Source organism: Salmo salar, chromosome ssa09 (assembly GCF_905237065.1).
Source record: "Salmo salar chromosome ssa09, Ssal_v3.1, whole genome shotgun sequence".
Lineage (NCBI taxonomy): Eukaryota > Metazoa > Chordata > Actinopteri > Salmoniformes > Salmonidae > Salmo > Salmo salar.
Genome location: NC_059450.1, coordinates 119,703,855 through 119,721,282, shown reverse-complemented (window position 1 = coordinate 119,721,282; position 17,428 = coordinate 119,703,855). Strand labels below are relative to the sequence as shown.

The 17,428-nt window shown below is 44.5% G+C and overlaps 3 protein-coding genes across 12 annotated transcripts in view; 1 reads left to right on the top strand and 2 right to left on the bottom strand.

Moving 5' to 3' along the window:
- LOC106612652 (bleomycin hydrolase) overlaps positions 1-3,416 on the bottom strand; it is a 29,329-nt gene extending 25,913 nt beyond the window's left edge. For both annotated transcript variants that reach the window (XM_014214025.2, XM_014214026.2), the window contains exon 1: positions 3,201-3,416. In XM_014214025.2, coding sequence (XP_014069500.1) covers positions 3,201-3,210 — 10 coding nt within the window. In that variant the 5' untranslated portion in view covers positions 3,211-3,416. The remainder of the gene's footprint in view (positions 1-3,200) is intronic.
- Positions 3,417-4,095: 679 nt separating this feature from the next.
- LOC106612654 (uncharacterized) lies at positions 4,096-6,516 on the top strand. The gene is made up of 5 exons (XM_014214037.2): positions 4,096-4,407; positions 4,741-5,078; positions 5,280-5,465; positions 5,684-5,712; positions 5,810-6,516. The coding sequence occupies exons 2-5, from the start codon at positions 4,967-4,969 to the stop codon at positions 5,912-5,914; spliced, it is 432 nt and encodes a 143-aa protein (XP_014069512.2). The 5' UTR covers positions 4,096-4,407; positions 4,741-4,966; the 3' UTR covers positions 5,915-6,516.
- A 54-nt stretch (positions 6,517-6,570) lies between these two features.
- The window catches only part of LOC106612653 (rap1 GTPase-activating protein 2), a 95,210-nt gene continuing 84,352 nt past the window's right edge, over positions 6,571-17,428 (bottom strand). For all 9 annotated transcript variants that reach the window (XM_014214031.2, XM_014214029.2, XM_045724417.1 and 6 more), the window contains 9 exons: positions 15,770-15,856; positions 15,437-15,577; positions 13,620-13,766; positions 13,184-13,296; positions 12,917-12,997; positions 12,598-12,712; positions 11,461-11,569; positions 11,003-11,073; positions 6,571-9,397 (listed from right to left, as the gene is read on the bottom strand). In XM_014214031.2, the coding sequence (XP_014069506.1) occupies positions 9,389-9,397; positions 11,003-11,073; positions 11,461-11,569; positions 12,598-12,712; positions 12,917-12,997; positions 13,184-13,296; positions 13,620-13,766; positions 15,437-15,577; positions 15,770-15,856 (873 nt within the window). In that variant the 3' untranslated portion in view covers positions 6,571-9,388. The remainder of the gene's footprint in view (positions 9,398-11,002; positions 11,074-11,460; positions 11,570-12,597; positions 12,713-12,916; positions 12,998-13,183; positions 13,297-13,619; positions 13,767-15,436; positions 15,578-15,769; positions 15,857-17,428) is intronic.

Sequence of the window (17,428 nt, the reverse complement as noted above, 5' to 3'; positions counted from 1 at the left end):
CTTTAAGTAGATTTAAGTCAAAACTGTAACTCGGCCACTCAAGAACATTCAATGTCTTCTAGGGCTGAACCGATTTAGTCGACTGAACGATAGGCTGTTGATCGACCGAGATTTCTTTAGTCGAGCAGTAGCAAAAAAAACAAAACATTTTAAAATCATGGTGTACAAGACACCTGTCTGATTGGCGCCTGTCTGAGTGGACTAATCCATTGTTGAGATCATGGGGGTGGCACAGTCTATCACTCTAAGACATGCTACTGAAATTGTATATGGTTATATTACGTAAGAACAATGGGGCAACACTAATATTTTTTTTATTATTATTTTATAACAAATGTGCTTTCTACCGCGTTGGATAGCGGTCGCTGTCCATGGTTCTGAAACATCAGTGGGCTGTTGAATTGCCTCCTTTTGCTGGACCATGTTGCTATGTGCATAATAGCAAAGTTCATTAGCATATTGGTGTTGAGAACAATGGGCAGAGGCAGCAGCGGAGCTAGGAGACGAGAAAACAGCCCTTGCCTTGAGGAGAGAGGAAACCAACTTAATTAAGTATAAAATCAATAGCCTAACTGTTAAATGTGCCTGGCTTTATAAATTAACCATACATACAGTATATGGAAAAATACATGTTTTAAAATTTCGACCAATTGATTGGTTGAAAGAACAGATTGGTTGACCAAGATTTTTTTAAGTCAGAGACAGCCCTACTGTGTTCTTGGTAAGCAACTCCAGTGTAGATATTGCCCTTGTGTTTTAGGTTATTGTCCTGCTAAAAGTTAAATTAATCTCCCAGTGTCTGGTGGAAAGCAGACTGAACCAGGTTTTCCTTTAGAAATGTGTCTGTGCTATTCAGTTTCTTTTTTTATCCTGAAAATCTCACCACTTTTAATGATTACAAGCATACCCATAACATGTTGCATCCACTACTACGCTTGAAAATATGGATAGTTGTTGTGTCATTGCTTCCCACTCTGGTAGGCCTACATTATGATCAAATAGCCACAGTAGCCTGCATGACCACTGTTAAAACTGTAACTTAAAGCGGATACAGTCTTAGTGTTCACAGTAAACACGTGCCAGAAGTTGCACAGAATTTTCACAATGTTCAAGTTTGTGCTTAGCAGACCAAAATGTAGGCAACATTAGTGAAGGCCAGTGACACATTTCTTTCTTATATTTAATCAATTTTAAATTACGGTTGTAACACAATAAAATGTGGAAAAAGTCAAGGGGTGTGAATACTTTTTGAAGGCACTGTATATGTGAAACTAGAACTATCTGTAGTCGTAGTAGTACACTGATAAAATAATACTGCGGTGTCATTCCATCAAATACTGGACAGCAATTAAACACTGAGAAGAACATTGCTTAATCATGCATACTGCCTGACTCAAGCCCTATTGGTTCTGGACCGTCAGGCTATTTTCCATGACCGAAAGGTTCAAATACACTGGCCATTCCTGGGGTGTATTCATTAGTCCACACTGTAGTAAAGCGTAGCAAACATTTTGCAACAGAAAACATTTTGCAACAAAAATGAGTGTTCATTATAGGACAAATTGAGGTAGGTCCCGCCCTCTTTCAGCTGTTTGCTTCCATTTGGTTCAAAGTGAATACACCCCAGATGTACAGGGATAGACAAACCCACATGCCTCAATACTCCATCAATACCACATAAGTTGGAGAAATCATACATTATTTCCTACTGTCAGCTTGCTACAGTAAATGGATGATAGAGACCCTATTATGCTGATTTAATCAGTGTACAAAACCAAGAGGGGTGTGTCGCCATGTGTGGTCCCGTGTGGCTCAGTTGGTAGCGCATAGTGTTTGTAACGCCAGGGTTGTGGGTTCGTTTCCCACGGGGAACCAGTACGAAAAAGAATTTAAAAAATAAATAAATAAAAATGTATGAAATGTATGCATTCACTACTGTAAGTCACTCTGGATAAGAGCGTGTGCTAAATGACTGAAATGTAAATGTATACAAACGCAGGGATATGCGGAGAGCCCATTCCAATGCAGCCTCCACAGAATGGAAAAGCATGAATGGGAATGACTGTCTGTGTCACTTTCGTTTTGTATGGAAAGGTGCCAAACTGGTGTCTAGAGTGACTCGCAACTTTACATATTCGTTGTTATATAGCTTTTATGACTGACTTAGCATCTTTCCTGGTCTTTGGGTGCAAGTCTTTCCGAGGTCAACAAGGTACCAAATCACATCACACCATAAATTCAAAGTCTATCACTATAAACCCGCTGTCATAGTGTCAAACATCCTTCCCTGTCTGGTAGCCTAATGTTTTATTGTGCCAGGGGAGGGCATATCCTGACACCTTAACGTTAGCTAGCTACTTGAACAAATCAAAGTATTGGGTTCGTCGTGCACTGCCTGCTTGTTGACAAACACTGAATCGCACTTTGTCTCACTTTATTCCACTTTATTAAAGGGGCGGCAGGTAGCCTAGCGATTAAGAGTTGAATTAAGTTCGGTGGTTCGAATCCCGAGCCTGCAAAGTAAAAAAAAATGAACTGCCGTTTTGCCCTTAAGCAAGGCCGTTTACGCCTTAACAACAACTGCTCCCGGGCGCCGATAACGTGGACGTCGATTAAGGCAGTCACCCGCATCTATCTCATTCAGAGGGGTTGGGTTAAATCCCCTTAATGGAATAGCACTGGTTAATACTCACCTAAAAAGTTGGTTAAATAGCTAGCAAGTTGAGCTGCCTCCTATGTTAACTGACTGACTGGATAACTAACACTGTTAGCTGCCAAGCCGATACTTGACTAACATGACATAGTTAGCTAACGTTAGTTACTAGTAGTAACTAACGTTAGTTACTAGTAGTAACAATGCCATCAACTTTTCTGGCACTGATAGCTGGGAAGACGTTGGATGGCTGTGCTGAAGTTGGTCGGTTACCGTTATCAAGCTAGCTAACATGATCTGTCATGTCATTATCAAAGTGAAAATATACATAAGGAAGCTGGCTGGTTAGCTATGCTATGTTTGCTAAGCTACGTTATCTAACTTAGCTAACCGGCTAGCTAATGGTCTATCTGAAAAGTGACATAAAGCTAGCTAGCCGGCTAACGTTAGCTAGCTTACTAGCATTAGCCGGGAACGCAAATTGAGCTCACATGCTGGCTATACAAGTGACAATGAATGAAATAAGACAAAGTAACACATGACATACCAGTCTCCATGTTTTCGAAGAGGGTTAGCAAGTGTTTCTAAATGTCTTTAAAAGTCACCGGCTCTTTGTTTATCTCATTCGCCGAAAGTCAGTCAGTGCGAGCAGAGTTCCGACCGGAAACAGGAAACATAATTGTTACAATGTAACAATAGACTTTGGGATGTTGAGTATCACAAACACACTTGGCATAACAGTTTCCTTTAACATGCCCCTTGGCATTTAAGAGTATGCCCGAGACTGGTGAGGACATTAGACCTCATATCAGAGTCGGTATAGTTGAAGCTCTATTCCAAGTTATTCAGATGAAATGTGACAATAATTGTGCAATGTGTGTATACCATTCTTATTATTACATAATAACACATTTTGCTGCTCTCATTTTACATTTTGAACTACCTTGCGGCTGGCCTGAATTGGTGGATAGAAGCAACAAGTAGATTTACTATACAATTTGGGCCATGCCATTACACAATCTTTATTTGAAAGAGGATTAAATGAGATTCAATGTACAGACACAATCAAAAACATACACATTCAACACACTTTTTTCTTGGTTTCCATGGAAATGTATTCTTTAGTAAATGTAATGCTAACTATTATTTTCTATCTAAGGAGTTAATAATTGTGCCCAGCCCACAGAGTTTGGTGTTCAGCCTGAGGAAGGATGTGATTTGTCTTTTGGAGTTAGAGAGAATTAGAGAGTGAGTGAGTGAGAGAGAGAGAGAGAGAGAGAGAGAGAGAGAGAGAGAGAGAGAGAGAGAGAGAGAGAGAGAGAGAGTAGAGTGTGTGTGTGTGTGTGTGTGTGTGTGTGTGTGTGTGTGTGTGTGTGTGTGTGTGTGTGTGTGTGTGTGTGTGTGTGTGTGTGTGTGTGTGTGTGTGTGTGTGTGTGTGTGCACTTCCTTCCTTATTTCCAACTCGACTGAGGCAGCTACTGGAAACCATTTCACAATTGTGGAGAGTACACTCCCAATAAGGTGGAAAAATGTAATGAGAAAGTGAGAGAACAATTGAAAAACTAAGAAGAACAATTTGTATACGCCTAGTAAAACACAATAGTTACTGCGCTAATAATGTTGGGTCCAGCTTCCTGAGGCACCAGGACATTGTGTTGGGGCTGCTCTATGGAACCCGTCCTACTATTCTATGGGGAAGAAAGAAATGTACAACTGTCTGTTTCTCTCATTGACCTGTCTATGCATTCTCCCGGGTAAGTCCAACGACTCTTGTTTAGGATTCCTGACAGTTGTGGTCATAACCTTGGTTTTTTAACCATATCTAGGATGACCAATAAATAACTCAAACAGCTATCTAGGATGTCACTCAAGATCAGAAAAGGAAGGACAATTAATCAAACAATCTTATATAAATGTATGTATCATCTACTTTCCTACAAAAGAGGTATCATGAGAAATATCTACTCTCAATGAACTCTCTCATTGCCATTGGGATATGAATTGATGTAGATGCTGCTCCTCTGTTGTCTAGTGAATTTTTTATATCATATTTATATGTTCACTTTTGTCAACTTTTGTTCCGTCAGGTTATGATTCAGAGGAATGTGTGACTTCTGTCTTTGCAAAGAGAAGTTCTGTTGACGTACCAAAGGGGGGCACTCTTTCCTTATCCTGTGTTGTTCAGCATTGTGGAGATGATGGCTGGACAGGGGATGGGGGCTGTCAACAGAGGGACAGTTCCTTCTCTTTAGTCCCACTCCAAGGCATCATCTCTCCAAAGTCACACTGACAACCAATAGTACTCGTCTGCTCATGGACATCCTCAACGTCAACCAATCAGATCACGGACTGTACCAATGCCAGATCACCTGGGTTGAGGGATCCACCAGTGTTGGACATATGACATATGTGAACATCACTGCAGGTACATATGGTCCTTCTAGTCAACATTACCTCCGTGTTAATCAGTTTCATGCAAAGAATGTACAGTATGTATTGCTTTGTAAGATTTCCCCTCAAAATGAGAATCAATCACAGAAAATTCCCACTCGACATTCCCAGATGACAGGTAGACTGGTATGCATGTGCTCTGACTTCATTGATGTGCTGTACCTTTTCTGTGCAGCCATACCACCCACATCCGTGAGGAAGGTCTATTCCAGGGTGGCGGTGTATGTAAGTACCTGTTTGGTAATCACCCTGGTTTTGGGTCTGGCTTACCATATAAGATCAAAGGTCCCATCTCAGCCGCCACAAATAACACCGCCCAAGCCCCCACCACGCTCCCAAAGTGCACGCAAGGACACGCCTCGTAAGACATCATTTTCTTTATCGATACAATTTCAAAACATCTTGCTGCAGTGTCTTGACATGCATATTTCTACTACAGCATTGTACATGAACATGCGATCAATTTGTACAGTTGATCGTGTATACAGCTTATTTAAAGGCCAAGTCTAATGCTAATTTGTGAAGTGCCCAATTAGGTATGTATTAATTCTAGTTCTGACCCTGATATTTTCCTTCCAGTCACACCCAGGCCTAAACCAAATATAGAGGTGAGTATTATTTGAATAATGGCTTCTGAATGCCCTTTTCCTTAACCTTTTTCTAGAATGCTTCCTCAGGCTAACCTGAGTGTCTGTTTTTTTGCAGTTGGTCTATGCAGCTCTTTCAAAGGACTGCCTTGAACAGCGGATTCCTAATCCTCAACGAAAACCTTCACAGCTCACAGTCTACTCCTCTCCCCGCTTCTCCTGACTCACTGTTTAATGTGGGATGGACAATGTATGGCCAGTCAGACTTTTATATTGTAGAGACCTCAACCCAGCTCCTACCCACTGGGCACACACTAGTTGAATCAACATTGTTTCCACGTCATTTCCATGAAAGTACATTGAACCAACGTGGAATAAACGTTGAATTGACATCTGTGCCCAGTAGGTAGTGACCTCGTCAAATGGTTCGGATCTCTTGTCGTAAAGGCTAATGTGTTGAGTTGATAGTCGCTGGACCGAGGTTCGAGTCCAGTAGAACTGATGTTCCATACCAAAATATTGCCACTTTTAAGAAAAGTTGAGCAAATTGTATTAAATGTTGACCCCTCAAAACAATGTTCCATGTAAAGCAGACCTGGGTTCAGACACTATTTGAAATATTTCAAATACTTTGAGTGTTTACTCTAGCCTGCCTGGGGGGCCTGAGGGGTGAGATTTGCCGTTTTTGGACTATTCTATTGGTCCATTATGCCAGGCATGCTCAATCAAGCACATATACATTATTTAAGATGATTTCAAATAGTATTTGAACCCATGTCTAAAGCATGCTATCTCCCTTTTATAATAAACAGACAAAAACAATCAGATATGCCTCTGTTCCTTCCTGTGGGGTCACTGAATTAAGCAACACAACACAAATTGGCACAAAATACAACATTTTATTTTACAATAAATTCTTAATGGCACATTACATAACGAAATATACATATACATGTTTAGGCTTTTTAAATTAACATTTCCTTTCATTTGACCTCTTTCATTAATTTAATCTGCAATTACATTTTTACATAACATCAATAGCAAAAGATAAAATCAATAAATTATGGCCTTATTAACAGAGAGTAGGCTGAGGGGCACTTGTGGATGCCCTCTACAAACTGAAAGACTAGTTCCTATATAACTTTCTGCCCTGCTCAACTTTCTGAGTTTTTGTGTACCAATAACAGAACTCCAGTCACAAATATTCCAGCAATAGGAATGAACCTCTATACAGCTATAGTGCATGGATATTCTCCCAAACTCAAATATAGTTGACTGATTTGGTCACATCAATGGAGACCTTACCATTTTGATGCGTTCCTGGGTGAACACATTCACACATGATTTGTTTATAATCATATAGCTTGCAACAAAGTAAAGCGATCATATATTTTGGAACTACAATGCACTAACATTGTTTTGAGGTTTGTAAGATCAAATGTTTTTGCTATTTGCTTCTACTTAAGACTGAAAAATGAACCATCAAAATCACAAGGCATTCAATCACAGTTCCAAAATATGTAAGATCCCTTTAAAATATTATCTTGCCAATTATTTATTTTTAGAGAAATGTTAGTGAGAGAAAAAACATTGTGAAATGACTTTAACTACTGAAAATGATTTCCATGGAGCAGTCTGTGTTTCTCAGCTATGCACCCTTTATAAGCATACATGTTTTCAATTAACATTGATTCATTGGGTGAAATACAACTGGCTGTTTATATAAGGACATGTGAGAAGCAGACCTCGGTTCAAATGCTACATGAAACCTTTTCAAATACGTTATTTGTGCTTGAATAAGCTTGCCTGGCTTAATGGACCAATACAATAGTCCCAAAACTGCAAACCAGGCAGGCTAGAGCACACACTCAAATCATTTGAAAGATTTCAAATAGTATTTGAACCCAGGTCTGGATTCATCAGACACCCACAGCTAAACATAAACATAAACCAAATCCAAACTCTCTGCTCAAACTCTCACATAGTGAGAAGCACATGGAAAGTGAAAGGGTTTCAGATAGATTGTAATGCGCGACTTTGGCTAAATTAAGCTTGTGACAGAGCGCAATGGCATTTTTCTTTTCATGTGAGCAAATCTCCACAAATAGAGCACTTGGTTTATGAGGGTCAAGTCCCTTCCTTCTGCGGCTTAAGACAAACTTGATCACTACAATACTGTTTGATGAGGATTGAGCCATATAGATAAATACCGTATCTATCAATTCCGTGTCAATTCAGGAAGTCAACAAAAATTCCAATTCCTTATTGTCCTCAATGTATTCCTCTGAGATTAAAAATATAAGTAGTTTAATTGAAATGGAACTGACCCCAACCCTAGCAACCCTAGAATCTATGCAGTATCTAAATACTGTATCTATCTCTATTGTGAATTGATCCACTCTATTGACCTGCATTGACTGTACTGTGTGTGAGGCCAGAGGGGAAGACGACCAGCATTACAACAGGTGACTCAAAAAGAAGCGAAACTACTGCAGGAAGAACTCCTTGTTAGGCAATAGACTAACTGTCCCCAGACAGACAAACTGGGGCAAAGACAAGAGAGACATTTCCCATGGTTAACAACATCCGTTTCTGAAGGCCAGTACCACAACTTACACCATCCTGGACCCATATATGGAGATCGTAACAGAAGAGGACCACAATGAACAATCGCTGTAATCTGAGAGATGAGTGCAGCGAAAAAGTGACCTATAACCACAGTTTCATAAATCAATGACGATGAATGTTGTGAGGTTAAAGGCCCTGTGCAATCAAACACTAGCTTTTCCTGTAAAAAGAAAGGAGGAAGAGTGCCTTGGTCCTCCTTTCTTTTTGATGACCAACTCGCCCCTTTTACCAAAGAGCACCTTCTGTCTCCCAACATTTACTATTGTGTACCTTAGTAGCGCTTCCCTTCCTCCTCTTTCTACTAGCTTTTCCTGTGTTCTATATATATTTCCACACTATGAGGTTGGAATAATACTGTGAAATTGTGAAAATTATGATAATGCCCTTTAAGTGTAATAGCTGTTTGAAAAGCCCTGAAATTTCTGCCTGTTTAGGTGGGATGGAGTTCTGGCCTTCCATGGTGACATTACCATGCAGTACATTGGTTAATAGACCAATAAGAAAGAGAGTTCCAAACCTCTCTGCCAATAACAGCTAGTTTTCAGTTTTCCCCTCCCCACTCCCAGATAGTCCTAGCAAAATTCTTGCTTGAGAAATTGCCCTTTGCTAAAGAGCTATTTTTGTTTATTTTTGACCATTTGTTAACAATCTCAGTAAGGTACTTTATTGTTACCCAGAAATTATATTATATTGAGATAAAATGCCTGCATTGGACCTTTAAACCTTGCCTTGTCTACTTGTTGTATGAGGTTAATGTTACAGATGAGTATTTCAGCAACACATGGCGCCTAGCCTCTCACTGTGAGCTATTTCTGTACCAGACACATCGAGAGAGAGAGAGAGAGAGAGAGAGAGAGAGAGAGAGAGACACTGAGAGGACTCACAGGATTCTCCCTCCTTTCCAGCTCAGTATCTGTCTGCATGTGTGCTCTTATGCACTAGCTAATCCACTTAATTCCCTTTAGTCATGAAGTTAAGTACATTTTGTGATTCCATTGTGATGCGTTGGTGATGTTGTGGATGTTTTTTGCTCCAACAGTGTTGTCCCTTTTTTGGAAAATCCAGATTTCTATTCGGACTGCAATAGAAAATAACATAAATGTCCCATTACAACAACATCATCATCATCATCATCATCATCATCATCATCGTCATCTCTATTCTAATGAGGGATCAAGCTGATAGATACTACAGACAAGAGATGAGGGATGCAGAGCAGAACCAGCAGTGAAGGGACTGTGATACAGGACCCAGCTCAGAGCAGACCCAGCAGTGATGGGACTGTGATACAGGACCCAGCTCAGAGCAGAACCAGCAGTGAAGGGACTGTGATACAGGACCCAGGTCAGAGCAGAACCAGCAGTGAAGGGACACTGATACAGGACCCAGCTCAGAGCCGAACCAGCAGTGAAGGGACTGTGATACAGGACCCATCTCAGAGCAGAACCAGCAGTGAAGAGACTGTGATACAGGATCCAGCTCAGAGCAGAACCAGCAGTGAAGGGACACTGATACAGGACCCAGCTCAGAGCCGAACCAGCAGTGAAGGGACTGTGATACAGGACCCAGCTCAGAGCAGAACCAGCAGTGAAGGGACTGTGATACAGGACCCAGCTCAGAGCAGACCCAGCAGTGAAGGGACTGTGATACAGGACCCAGCTCAGAGCAGAACCAGCAGTGAAGGGACTGTGATACAGGACCCAGCTCAGAGCAGAACCAGCAGTGAAGGGACTGTGATACAGGACCCAGCTCAGAGCAGAACCAGCAGTGAAGGGACTCTGATACAGGACCCAGCTCAGAGCAGAACCAGCAGTGAAGGGACTGTGATACAGGACCCAGCTCAGAGCAGACCCAGCAGTGAAGGGACTGTGATACAGGACCCAGGTCAGAGCAGAACCAGCAGTGAAGGGACTGTGATACAGGACCCAGCTCAGAGCAGACCCAGCAGTGAAGGGACTGTGATACAGGACCCAGCTCAGAGCAGTACCAGCAGTGAAGGGACTGTGATACAGGACCCAGCTCAGAGCAGAACCAGCAGTGAAGGGACTGTGATACAGGACCCAGCTCAGAGCAGAACCAGCAGTGAAGGGACTGTGATACAGGACCCAGCTCAGAGCAGAACCAGCAGTGAAGGGACTGTGATACAGGACCCAGCTCAGAGCAGAACCAGCAGTGAAGGGACTGTGATACAGGACCCAGCTCAGAGCAGACCCAGCAGTGAAGGGACTGTGATACAGGACCCAGGTCAGAGCAGAACCAGCAGTGAAGGGACTGTGATACAGGACCCAGGTCAGAGCAGAACCAGCAGTGAAGGGACTGTGATACAGGACCCAGCTCAGAGCAGAACCAGCAGTGAAGGGACTGTGATACAGGACCCAGCTCAGAGCAGAACCAGCAGTGAAGGGACTGTAATACAGGACCAAGCTACTGTCCCTGATGCTATATCCACCTATCAAATCCTAATGTCTCTGGAGAAGAGCAGTGGGTCACTTCAAGACTGCATTCACTGAGCAGTGTGTTTATCACACATGCAGCACAGTAGACCAGGGTAGAGTAGAATAGAGTACAGTACAGTGTATAGTAAAGTATAGTATATAGTACAGTGCAGTATAGTATAGTACAGTACAGTACAGTTCGGTACAGTATAGTACCGTACAGCATAGTACAGTGAGACATCACTTACTGTTGTGGCGTGACTCATCTTGTCAAAGCGGAACTTTAAGTTTGACCTGGGAGACATCTTACTCTTTACATCTGGAGGGAGAATAAGACAAAGCCTCCGTTAACAGAGGAATACATACTCTATGATTGAGTGTCAATCACACACAGAGGATGAGAAAACATACTCGAGGACAATAAAGTAAGTAACACGTGTGCTTCCTGATAGTTCAAGTAAAGAATGTCAACAAACCCACCATTGGAATCTACAGTGTAAGAGATGGATACAGAGGGGCATAGAGACCTATATAACAGAGATGCTCGAGTGTAGAGTAACCCTGATGACTTGCTGAATGCCTAGACTTCAGCCCAAAGGGCTAACATGGTCTTGTGGTGTGCAGGAGACCCGGGTTTGGATCCCAGTCAGTCACACCTAGGTGTTGTGTAGTGTATCAGTCTGTGGGTGTTTACCAGGGTGTTTACCTGTGGGACTGCGACACATGATGAGGGGGGTGGCAGAGCCTTGGCTCTCCACGCTGAGGGAAGGGTAGGGGCTGAACACGGACGACGAGGCTATGGATGGGTGGGTTCCCTGGGAGAGGAAGATGAGGAGGGAGAAGAGGAAGAGGGAAGGATGAAGAGGGAGACGAGGAAGGGGAAGATGAGGAAGAGCTGTCAGGGCGAGGGTAGTCATCCGTCTGTATCATTCTACGGTCACCACACACTACAGACTACACACCACACACTACAGACTACACACTACAGACTACACACCACACACTACAGAATACACACTACAGACTACACACCACACACTACAGACTACACACTACAGACTACACACTACAGACTACACACTACAGACTACACACTACAGACTACACACTACAGACTAGGGCTACTAACTCAAGGCCAACAGACTTCAGCTGGAATTATTACAGATGGTTGGTTTTCAGCACTGTGCTGCCGTTGTGCTCTTGAGCAAGGAACTTAACCCCCAAACTGCTCCAGAGGGGCACACAAATTCCAGCCTTCGGTTAACTGAGTTCTGTTCAACAGCAAAACTGTAAACTGAGCTGTTAACTGTTGAACAACAGTTTTCTTTGTGTGTAAACACTGATCTGTGTGTGTGTAATGTGTAATGTATGTAGGATACAATCATTCTCATCCTTTGCCAAGTGTTCGTGATTGACATCCAACGCAATATGATCCAAAGAGAGTGACAGAAACCATAATTGACTTAATCACCAGCTGTCATTGCATCATCTCAATTTATTCTCTCAGTACTGCCAAATCATCTCAAATCATTCCAACTGTGTCATTTGTTGATGCCTTCGTGCAGTTAATGATAAAACAAACATGGTCCTGATACAGCTCATCATTTTGGGTCCCACAACTTCTGAGCACCACAGGCCTATGATCTGCCCAATTATGTGCCAGAAGCACCCTGCCAGTCCTGATCCAAATGCTATGGCCCACCCAAGCCCACCCTGCCCCCCTGTCTCCCAGCCGACTGCCTCATTGTCCCCCCTGCCTCCCTACTCCCTAACCCTCTGTCCATCCTACACACGCCACCAGCACAATGCCTTCAGGGCCTCCCCAGTGGCTGCGGGCCCTCACAGTGTCAAGCTCCTCCAGGGCCTCTCCCTCCCCGGTGGTGCTGCTGAAGCTGCTGGTGCTGGAGGAGGAGCGGGAGATGTTGGGTCTGCTGCAGTCCTTCAGCTTGAGGAACGGCCTGGTGACAGGAGGTAGAGGAACAGCATTAGAAGAGAGGAGAAGAGATGAGAGGAGAGACGCGGGGAGGAGAGGGGACGGGAGGAGAGGAGAGGATGGGAGGAGAGGAGACGAGAGGGAAGGAGAGGAGAGGTTTACAGAGCACATGCACACATCATGCACACCTTGTGTTCATGTTCAGTGTTTTGTTTGTGGTTCATCTCACCTCTCCGGCGAACTGGGGTTGGACCACGTCTCTGACCTCCCTTCCTGTCCGAGCGGGCAGATGTCTGGGGTCTTTTGGTCACTGCAACAACATACGGACCAAGTTAGCCGATAGAACAAATAGACATTGACAAAACTAAAGCGTCAGTATTATGACCTGAATGCACAGCCCGGTCCCAGATCTGTTTGTGATGTCTTGCCAACTCCTGTGGTCATTGACAAAACGGCACAAACAGACTTGGGAACAGGCTCAGGAAAGCCTGCTGACCTCTGTGTGTGTCTGTCCGAGGGGCTCTCTGTGCTGGAGTGGAGGCGGGGGAAGAGGCCTGAACGACGCTTCACTGGACTCTTTAGGGGAGACTTGGCTGACAGCACTGGTGGCTGGAGAGAGACACCGGGTTAATAGCATTAACAAGCAGGCAATATACAGCATTAGGAGGCTGATAGAGCGTCATTAAGGCAGATTCTGGCTACATTGTGATCGACCAATACCCTTCTCATATAAAACAGTTGAAATTACATCAGCACACTGATAATATGGGGATATTACATGGATGTGACTGTTTGCAAAAGTACATATTGACATCATGACTCATTAGAGGACATTTCTGCAAAACGTGCAATTTACCAAGAGTATGTGCATGTCCATGTCCAGTTTCATTTATGTGTAAATATGACTTTATGACCTCTGCCCCCCCTCTCACCGTGAAGGTACTCTTTGTGCACTCGGTGCTCTGCGGCAGCCCCCCTCCACTCAAGCTGGCCGGGACCCCCCCTCCCACCCCAGGACTCCGGTGACGGTGGGACCCCACCATGGTCTCCATGGAGTGACTCCGGACGCGCATCGCACGCTAAGGGACGGGGACAGAGACGGGGACAGAGGAGGGGACAGAGGAGGGAGCGCGTTAGAAGGGAGCGGTGATGGAGTCGTCTCTGCACACAGCTGAGACAAGCACAGCGCCCCTGGATGCAGAGCATGTTGTGTGGTAAAGGTGCCTTGCTTAAGGGCCCAACACTAGAGGGAACATCTTAAGGATGTGAACCCAGCAGCCCTCCAGTTGCCAGATTAATTCACCCCATTTTTTCCACAGTGCACTTCTCCTACACAGAAGAATAAGGAGTGCAGTGCATGGATAGTGAGAGATATGACTGTAGTATTATCAGTGTTGGGGAGTAGTGAACTACAGTATATGTAGCTCAACTAGTAATTTAACTACATTTTGCAGTAGCTTGGTGTTAGTTGAACTAAGTTCTGATCTAGTAGTGTTTTCAGTAGTGTTTTACTTGTGGAACTACATGTCACGCCCTGATCTGTTTCACCTGTCTTTGTGCTTGTCTCCACCCCCTTCCGGGTGTCACCCATCTTCCCCATTATCCCCCGTGTATTTATACCTGTGTTCTCTGTTCGTCTGTTGCCAGTTCGTTTTGTTCGTAGAACCCACCAGCGGTTTTCCCCTTGCTCCTGTCTTGTCTAAGTTCCTGTTTTCTAGTTGTTCCCGGCTTTGACCTTTCTGCCTGTCCTGACCCTGAGCCTGCCTGCCGTCCTGTACCTTTGCCCCACCTATCTGGATTACTGACCTCTGCCTGCCCTTGACCTGCCCTTTTGCCTGCCTTATGATAACGTGTCATCACCAGTAGGTCAGACTAAGGGAGATAGGGACAGTGTGTTTCAACGTTAGTCTCAATGGCATAAAACACAACAAGCAAAACCACCTGAACAGTGTTTACTGAGTGTTTCAATGTTTGGAGAAGCTTTCAATATGGGATATGCTTTGTTCTGTCTCTCAATTAGTATAACACAGTATCTGCGATGACAGGTAATAAACAGTGACTGCTGTTGTAGCGATGAGCACAGCACCCCCAGTGGTTGAATGAGTGGTATGCAACACACACCTCCACAATGCCTGTGAACAGACAGTGAGACACCATATGGTCAGAGAGGGAGGGTAGGGGAGGGAGAGAGAGATGGAGAGAGACGGGTAAGGGGGTACGATGATTAATACCCCTTAATCTCAATCAACAGCAGTGTGGTTGGAGGGAGGGAAAGACAGAGAGAGAGAGAGCGAGAGAGAGAGAGAAAGAGAGAGAGACAGAGACAGGAGGTAGAGAGAGAGAGGAGGTAGAGAGAGAAGAGAGAAAGAGAGAGGGGGAGAAAGAGCGATAGAGAGGGAGAGAGAGAGAGAGGAGGTAGAGAGAGAAGAGAGAGCAGGAGAGAGCGAGAGAGAAAGAGAGAGGGGGAGAAAGAGAGAGAGGGGGGGAGAAAGAGAGAGAGCGAGAGAGATAGACACAGAGAGAGATAGACAAAGAGAAAGACAGAGAGAGAGAGAGAAAGACAGAGAAAGAGAGAGGGGGAGAGAGAGAGAGAGAGAGAGAGAGAGAGAGAGAGAAAGACAGAGAGAAAGAGAGAGAGGGGGGAGAGAGAGAAAGACAAAGAGAAAAGAGAGAGAGAGAGAGAGAGAGAGAGAGAGGTTCAGACATGGCGTCAGATGATGAGGTAAAAAAAATGGTGTAAAAGAGTCACCTTGAAGGACTCCAGCAGTCCCCCATGGCCCCCATTCTCCAGCTTGTCCTCCTCCCCAGCCTGGCCTTGCCCCAGAGTAACTTGGGTCTGTCTGTGCAGCTCATCGTGAAGGTTATCCAGCAGCGCAGCTCGCGTCCGCCCCTACAACACACGCACAGACACACGCACACACAGATCCATAGAGACACACACAGATGCACAGAAGCAAACACACACACATGCAAAAAAACAACACCACAATGTATCATTTAAGAAGCAGTAGTAGAGGGGATTGCGATAGATGAAAGAGATTAAACAGCACATCCAGGGTGTCGAGTCATCTGCCCCTCTCACCTCTAGCTTGGCAAACTTGTCAGACTTGTAGCAGGCGTTCTCTGCATTGATCAGCTTTGTCAGGAGGAAGCCGCGGAACTCAGGACCCTGGGGAGAGACGAGAGGGGGAGGGGAGGGGGAGAGGTGACTTTCATCAGCACCATACTCGTCATCACCTGGTCGTCTGGAGTCGCTGGGACGGAAAGGACTGATACAGTGCCCTCAGAAAGTGTTCACACCCCTTACCCTTTTCCACATTTTGTTGTGTTACAGCCTGAATTTAAAACGGATTCAATTTAGATTTTGTGTCACTGGCCTATACACAAAATCCCCGATAATATGGAATTATGTTTCTATATTTAATTTCAAAATTGGGGGGGGGGTCATGCCCTCTTCACGACTGTCTTGGTGTGTGATAGTGGACCATGATAGTTTGTTGGAACCAAGGAACTTGAAACTCTCGACCCGCTCCACTACAGCCCAGTTGATGTGAATGGGGACGTGTTCGGCCCTCCTTTTCCTGTAGTCCTCGATCAGCTCCTTTGTCTTGCTCACGTTGAGGGAGAGGTTATTGTCCTGGCACCACACGGCCAGGTCTCTGACCTCTTCCCTATAGGCTGTCTCATCGTTGTCGGTGATCAGGCCGACCACTGTTGTGACGTCAGGGAGTACAGGAGAGGACTAACAATGCACCCCTGTGGGGCCCCCATGTTGAGGATCAGCGTGGCAGATTGTTGCCTACCCTTACCACCTGGGGGCGACCAGTCAGGAAGTCCAGGATCCAGTTGCAGAGGGAGGTGTTTAGTCCCAGGGTCCTTAGCTTAGTGATGAGCTTTGTGGGCACTATAGTGTTGTAGTCAAGCTGAGCTGTAGTCAATAAACAGCATTCTCACATAGGTGTTCCTTTTGTCCAGGTGGGAAAGGGCAGTGTGGAGTGCGATTGAGATTGCGTTATCTGTGGATCTGTTGAGGCAATATGCTAATTGGAGCGGGTCTAGAGTTTCCGGGATGATGGTGCTGATGTGAGCCAAGACCAGCCGTTCAAAGCACTTCATGGCTACCAACATGACTGCTACAGGGCGGTAGTCATTTAGGTAGGTTACCTTCGCTTTCTTGGGCACAGGGACTATGGTGGTCTGCTTGAAACATGTAGATCCGCGCATGCTCTGAGTACACGTCCTGGTAATCCATCTGGCCCTGCGACCTTGTGAATGTTGACCTGTTTAAAGGTCTTGCTCACATCGGCTACGGAGAGCATGATCACACAGTCATCCGAAACAGCTGGTGGACTCATGTATGCTTCAGTGTTGCTTGCCTCGAAGCGAGCATAGAAGGCATTTAGCTTTTTATGCTTGCTTTTTACATTTTTTACAAGTCACATAATAAGTTGCAAGGACTCTGTGTACAATAATAGTGTTTAACATGATTTTTGAATGACTACCTCATCTCTGTACACCACACATACAATTATCTGTAAGGTCCCTCAGTCGAGCAGTGAATTTTAAACACAGATTCAACCACAAAGACCAGGGAGGTTTACCAATTCCTCGCATAGATGGGCACATTGGTAGATGGGCAAAAACAAAGCAGACATTGAATATCCCTTTGAGGATGGTGAAGTTATTAATTACACTTTGAATGGTGTATCAATACACCCAGTCACTACAAAGATACAAGTGT